This window comes from Wyeomyia smithii, chromosome 2 (assembly GCF_029784165.1).
Source record: "Wyeomyia smithii strain HCP4-BCI-WySm-NY-G18 chromosome 2, ASM2978416v1, whole genome shotgun sequence".
Taxonomy (NCBI): domain Eukaryota; kingdom Metazoa; phylum Arthropoda; class Insecta; order Diptera; family Culicidae; genus Wyeomyia; species Wyeomyia smithii.
The window spans coordinates 240,904,752-240,912,045 of NC_073695.1; the positions used below are offsets into that span (position 1 = coordinate 240,904,752).

Consider the following 7,294-nt stretch of genomic DNA (forward strand, 5'->3'; position numbering starts at 1 on the left):
AACCTGCCTCTGATAGGCCGATTGCTATGCTCTCTTGCCTCCGGAAATTAATGGAGAAAATGATCCTCTTACGGCTAGACAAATGGGTTGAAACAAACAATTTACTGTCAGACACTCAATTTGGCTTTCGCCGGGGCAAAGGAACGAACGATTGCCTAGCGTTGCTTTCTACTGAAACTCAACTAGCCTTTGCTCGAAAAGAGCAAATGGCTTCTGCATTCTTGGTTATTAAGGGGGCTTTTGCCTCTGTCTCTGTTGAAGTTTTAACCGAGAAACTTCATTCGCAGGGACTTTCACCAAATTTGAATAATTTTTTGCTCAATTTGTTGTCAGAAAAGCATATGTATTTCTCGCACGGTGATTCGACAACTTCCCGAATTAGTTACATGGGTCTTCCCCAGGACTCATGTTTAAGCCCTCTCTTATATAATTTTTATGTCAATGACATCGATGAATGTCTTGCAAATTCATGCACGCTAAGGCAACTTGCAGACGATAGCGTTGTATCCATTACTGGTAGCGAAGCTAGCGATCTGCAAGGACCATTGCAAGATACCTTAGACAATTTGTCTGAATGGGCTCTTAAGCTGGGTATCGAATTCTCTCCGGAGAAAACTGAGCTGGTCGTTTTTTCTAGGTAGCATAACCCAGCTCAGCTGCAGCTCCTACTAACGGGTAAAACAATCACTCAGGTTATAGTCGCTAAATATCTCGGGGTCTGGTTCGACTCTTAATGTACCTGGGCTTGTCATATTAGGTATCTGACACGAAAATGCCAACAGAGGATTAGTTTTCTTCGTAAGATTATCGGAACCTGGTGGGGTGCTCACCCAGGAGACCTTCTAAGGTTATACCAAACAACAATACTGTCAGTTCTTGAATACGGTTGTTTCTGCTTTCGCTCCGCTGCGAACACGCATATTTTGAAAATAGAAAGAATACAATATCGTTGTTTGCGTATTGCCTTAGTTTGCATGCAGTCGACCCATACGATGAGCCTTGAAGTGCTAGCGGGTATTTTCCCGTTGAAACATCGTTTTTGGAATCTTTCTTACCGGTTGCTAGTCCGATGTACGGTCATGAACACATTAGTTATTGAAAATTTCGAGAGGTTGGTCGACCTTCAATCTCAATCCAGATTTATGACTTTATATTTTGACTACATGGCTCAAGATATTAACCCTTCTTAATACGTTCCTTTCAATGTCGCACTTTTAGATACTTCTTATAATGCTATATTCTTCGACACCACCATGAAAGAAGACATTTCTGGTATCCCGGATCAATTGCGAACGCAAGAGATCCCTAAGATTTTTTCAAATAAGTTTAAACATGTGAGTTGTGATAAAATGTTTTATACTGATGGATCTAATCTAGATGAATCCACTGGCTTCGGTGTTTTCCACGAAAATTTTACCGCCTCCTACAAACTCGATGCTCCTGCTTCCGTGTACGTCGCAGAACTTGCTGCTATTCAGTACTCTCTTGGGGTCATCGAAACCCTGCCCATAGACCACTACTTCATCTTCACAGATAGTCTCAGTGCCATTGAGGCTCTGCGATCGAAGAAGTTGGTAAAGCACACCCCGTATTTCCTGGGGAAAATACGGCGGTTTTTAAGTGCTTTAACAGATAAAAATTATCAGGTTACCTTAACGTGGGTACCTTCTCATTGTTCCATTCCGGGCAATGAGAAGGCTGACTCTTTAGCTAAGGTGGGTGCTATTGATGGCGATATTTATGTAAGACCAATTGCTTATGATGAATTTTATAGCATTTTGCGTCAGAGAACACTCAACAGTTGGCAATCATCATGAAACTCAGATGAACTGGGACGGTGGCTACACTCCATTTTTCCTAAGGTATCGACGAAAGCATGGTTCAAGGGGTTGGATGTAGGTCGGGACTTCATTCGCGTGATGTCCAGACTTATGTCCCATCACTACACGTTAAACACGCATCTCTTTCGTATAGGGCTTGTAGACAGTAATCACTGCGTTTGTGGCGATGGCTACCATGACATCGAGCATGTTGTTTGGTCGTGTACCGAATACTGTGGTGTTAGGTCCGAGCTTATAGATTCCCTTCGGGCCCGAGGAAAACAACCGAACGTACCCGTTAGAGACATTCTGGGAAGCGGTGATCTCCAGTACATGACACAGCTATACTGCTTTCTGAAAAACGCTGACATTAAAATTTAAAATTTTCTTTGTCTATTTGTCAGATTAAGGATACAAATATGCTATGCTGAAGACACGGAAACGAAGAGCCCGCATCTATGCTTACACAAATATTTTGAGCCCACAACAAACAAGAATACAATTGCTCTACCAGTTGAAAAACAAAGCTCCAAAATAGTTTTAAGCCTATATTGTATCTCCCCTCCTCTCACCTTAAATCCCCATTAGCCCGTAGTCGGCCGCGAGAATAAAAAAAAGGCCTCCCTCTTTACCCTGCTAACGTAGAATTAATACGAATTGTACTTGGCTCAGTAAAACAGAAAATTTATCGTGCCGTGTCAAATCAACTAATTTTAAACCAAAAAAAAAACTTTTAATTGTGAACTCAAAATATAATATAGGGTAATAATAGAATAAATTATAATAGTAGAACTGTATTATTAGGCACTTGAACTCATGCGCGGACACCATGAGAAATAGTCTGCCGATCTTGAAATCGACGCGTTGTTTATTCTCATAGAATACTATTTTTATCTCCAACTCAATGCCCTGTGGTCCTTCTATACTCTTGACTAGTATCAACAGCGCTTTACCCTGGGACGTTTTATTCAAGCTGTAGCAATTGAAAAATAAAATGAATAAAAATAAATAATTTATGTTACTCTCATCGTACCTGAAATATTGTCATCCGCTAAGCGAACAGAGGGCAGTGCATTTACCGATAATACTTTCAGCTCGAACTCCGTTAACCCGGACCATTCGTATTGAATAGTGGACAACTCCTCATCTGTAGGTGGTACCGGCATGCTCGAAACCATTGCTAGAAAATAGTACGAGTAGGAAGATGGCGTTTGTAGACATTCCAAATCGCCTTTGTCGCAGGATTCGATCTTGATCTTTAAGCATTCACTGATTGTGCGGGAAAGAATGAAACAGAGAGTTAGCGAACACCATACGAGTAAAATTCAATCAACTTTGGACACTTGCGGCTGAGCAAATAATATTGCATACTTTTTCCTTTTAGGACTGATCACATATCCACCTGGGCAGTTTATTTGTGTACATCGATAGCTGCCAGGAATATTAGTACAAATCTCATTTCGATCACTGCAAGCATCTCCAGTGCCGCACTCGTTTATATCTGTAAAGTAGAAGCCAGAATGTAAGAAGAACTAATAAAAATAACTTTTAATGGATAATTACCTACGCAACTGCGTTCATCATGTCCTAGTGTGTAGCCTTGTGGGCATCGACATCTATACGATCCGGGAGTGTTTTCGCAGTGTCCGTCGCAAATAAAATGCGCCTTGTATTCCTCGCACACGTTGATATCATCGCAGGTTCGGTTATCAGCAGCAAGTTTGTATCCTATTTTACAGCCACATCGGTAAGAACCCCAAAAGGTAATGCATCGCTGTTGGCATAAGCCGGAGCATTCGTCAACTTTTGAGCAGATCAGTTTTTCCGACCGGATGCTCCAGAAACCAACCTTACAACTGCACTGATACGATCCGACCGTATTGATACAGTCTGAGTTTTGTGGGCATAGCGTGCCCGTGTTCAGATCGCACTCATCAATATCCTCACATCGACGGTCTCGACCGATCATATGCCCCGGTGGACAGTGGCACACGTATCTTCCTCGTTCATGTTCGCATACCTGATCCGGTCTGCACTTGATTTTCCCAGTATTACACTCGTCGATCTCTGCTAAAAGTGGAAAGGAAATATTAGACAAACATCCTTTTTGTTTCTAACTATTGGTTAGCCAATTTCACTCCTAGACTTTCAAGTTTACAATTTTTATCGAATTATCAAGTGTTATGAGAAGATTCGAACTTAACAAAGTTCTCGCTATCTATCAATAGATGGCTTAAGCAGTGAGTCTGCTCATATGAAAAATGGCACTTTTAACATAACAATATTCTAGTTTTGCCAAAAAAAAGGAACAAAATAGGTAGCTGTATCCACTTTTCGAAATGGAGCTGCATTTTCATAAAGAAAATTGAATCAGAAAATTTATTGCATGTCATTAATTTCATTCAAAACGGATTCACTCGAATTCAGTTGACCGCTCATTTGTCTTCGAAAAATGTTTAGTTTCTGATTTTGGTTGCCAGTAAACGAATCAGGAAAGTAATTTTTGCGGATAAAACGCTTCTAAATTCTTCTCTAAAAATTCGAAGTGTGCTGAGTAGTGCTATTGAATTTTCAGACTAAAAGTAATGTAGATGGTGGGCTCGCGAATGCGAATCTAATCAAATTATGATCAGAATAAGTCGTCATTGACAATGGCTTCGATATCCATAGTAGGATAGTAGAAAAAAACTCAAACCAAAATAATTGTTTTTTTGCTGATCCACCTTAGGTAGTGTTGAACTTTCACAAACGCTCCATAACCTTCCGTGTGGCATTTTGCAGATCCGCCGTTCGTCGTTGGACGTTGTTGCGAAAACGAAACAATTCCGCCCAAGAACCACTTTCCGCCTCTTTTGAAAACTAAGCCTCCTCCACTGTCTCCGTTACAGACACTAGTTCCATTTCTATATCCTGCGCAAAATAAACCTTCGTGTAGGCTTTGACCGAAGGCAGCTCGATCACTTCCCAAACAAGTTATCGGATCAATTACCGGAATCACTGCTTTTTTCAATTTTGTTGATATAACGCCATCTTCCGTAAATCCCCAACCGACAACGGTGCCGAATTCCCCGGTAATAACCGATCCCAAATTCATGCATACCGGTAAAACGTTATTGTTAAAGTTAATAAGTGTTCTAAGTTCAAACAAGGCAATATCATCTTTCAAGCGAGTGAAGTTTTCAAATTTGTAAGTGTTCGACACGTAATGCTTTTGGGCAAATTGGGGATTTTCTTCATCCAAATCATGAATCTCCACCCGCACAAATACACTTCTTCCTGCAAGCCGTCAGAATGAACTGTTCACTAATTATGGTCCCACCGCACGCGTAAAAGACCCCTTTTCTGGTGAAAAATAGCAGCATGCCACGGCCAATCTCCAGGGTATGTATCCTCGCCTCTCACGATTAACTGGTTGCCAACCTTTTTCGGAACACCACACTCCGGTAAATTTGGGCGCTCACAATTAACAGTCATTAGCACCCCTAAAACTACGATCACTGTAAACTGCATGATTTATTCTAAATGTTTCAATTGACGGTATGTGGATAGTAAGAAACACTAAGAGATTAAAAAGTTACAACTGTGAACCGATCGCATTGAAAGTTGAACGTTTACTGTGAAACTGCGAGATCCTTAGTACATCTAGCCTCTTCCATATGAACAAACGCTTCTATGTTTGTTATCAGGAACGCCTTTCCCCAGATTTAGTAAAAATCCGAGAACTCGTTTCAGGGAGGATACATGTTCCTATGGTGGGAATAGAATCTTTCAAATTATTTACCACTAATACTGTGTTACCGCTTTTATTGATTTTTTTCTAAACCTTTTGCAATAAGTTGTACCATGTCATATAAAGTTGAGGATACGAAAGAACTGCAAGGCTGTACACCCATCGTGAATATTGATAATAAAACCAATAAAGTTGGATGGAGTGTGTGTGCTCTTACCACTTGACCCTCGTATCAAAATCGTTTTTGCTACAATTCGTCCAGTTGAGCAATTTTTCACTGAAGTGATTATGGGATACGAATGTTGTGTTATCACTAATCTTTTTGGCTTGGGCTCAGCTAAGACTTCAACCGAAAATAAGGAATGGTTTGTTTCATCCGAACAGATCTAGTAATTTTATTTTTATTGATAGGACTGCAACCCGCTTATCTTTGATTAGTTTTTTTTTTTCGAATAAAAATGTTTCTAGTCTCTATTTTCAACCTACAATGTGGTTTTTTATTGTTCTGACAGGAATATTCATCTCAGGTAAAAGCAAAACAAAGCCTCGGAGCTACATTCCGATTCGGAACTCGACCTTCTGTTTATTATTCACAGTGTGTACAGTAGAGATGGTCGGGTATGGGAAATTTGTTACCCGTACCCGACCCGTACCCGACTAATCGAAAATTTTCAAACCCGTACCCGACCCGAACCCGAAGTCTGGTTTGTTTAAAATACCCGTACCCGACCCGAATCCGAAAAATATCTATTCCTACAACCCGTACCCGACCCGTACCCGAAAGAAAAAAACGCCGAAATTGCTTGAACCCGACCCGTACCCGACCCGTCCTGGAAAAATACCTGGGTACCTCGCACGTTATATGCACTGATTGTCATATGTGGTTTCTCGAGTGTGAATGTGAACGAATGTTAATGAACCCAGAGTTCCAGGCAGATGGTCCACTATAAGGAAAGGGTCCACTATTAAAAGTGCATGTCTGGTAAAGTTAAAAAAACGTCGAGTTTTATGTAAACATCGCAGCAAACTAAAATCCAAATATTATAATAAGGTCAAAGTTGTTTGTAACTTGAGAAATATGTAATAATTCATTTGCATGTGCCGGAAACCTTTAATTTTTGAGTACAGATTCGATGTCATCGACTCAATATTTAAATCGGTATAACACAGATATTTCTGTACATGCGGCATCCCTGGTCACAGTGCAAACCAAGACTATGCTATCGCTGTCATATCTCATATACATATTTGCTTCGTACCAAACATCTCAATGCACAGTGGGGAATCGGTGGCCACCCGCCTGAAATTTTTTTTTTACGTCAGCTGTAATATTTTTCCATTGTTCGGGGGCTTTAATCCAAAATTTGGGTGCAATATAATGAAATCTGGTTTTTTTAAATGACTTTTCAAAGTTTGGCATACTGACGTTTTTTGACATATGTTTAAAAAAAATCATTACTTTAAAACGCTCCGCAGCGGGGACGGGACACGAGGCATATGGACGCTAGGCAAATGGATGTTAGGCATAGTATGCTAGCCATACAGACAGAGCCGTAGGTACTCCGTTTTGCGTGGGGGGGCAGAGAATTTTTTTCAAATAAAAGTTTTTTTGGAGGGAAAGCCGTTTAAAACCGTTATGTGCTCGACAAAAAAGTACCTTTACGCGTCCAACGGAGTACCCGGGTACTCACAAATTAAAATTCTTAAAAGTTTTGCAGATTCAGAAGATCAGCTATATATTTTC

General features: G+C 40.5%; 1 protein-coding gene across 1 annotated transcript; it reads right to left on the minus strand.

Moving 5' to 3' along the window:
* Positions 1-2,571: 2,571 nt before the first annotated feature.
* Positions 2,572-4,474, minus strand: LOC129721710 (fibulin-1-like). Its single transcript, XM_055674608.1, has 4 exons — positions 3,384-4,474; positions 3,192-3,321; positions 2,854-3,089; positions 2,572-2,793 (listed from the first exon to the last, which is right to left on the minus strand). Exons 1-4 carry the CDS (start codon positions 3,787-3,789, stop codon positions 2,789-2,791), a joined length of 777 nt encoding a protein of 258 aa, XP_055530583.1. The 5' UTR covers positions 3,790-4,474; the 3' UTR covers positions 2,572-2,788.
* Between the last annotated feature and the right edge of the window lie 2,820 nt (positions 4,475-7,294).

Bases quoted from the DNA above. Each gene is read 5' to 3' on its own strand.
- LOC129721710 (XM_055674608.1), bottom strand. From the start codon at position 3,789: ATGATCGGTCGAGACCGTCGATGTGAGGATATTGATGAGTGCGATCTG. The intron at 3,322-3,383 runs GTAATTATCCAT...TCTACTTTACAG, and splicing joins TGATGAACGCAGTTGCGTAG to ATATAAACGAGTGCGGCACT. The intron at 3,090-3,191 runs GTATGCAATATT...CCGCACAATCAG, and splicing joins ATCAGTCCTAAAAGGAAAAA to TGAATGCTTAAAGATCAAGA.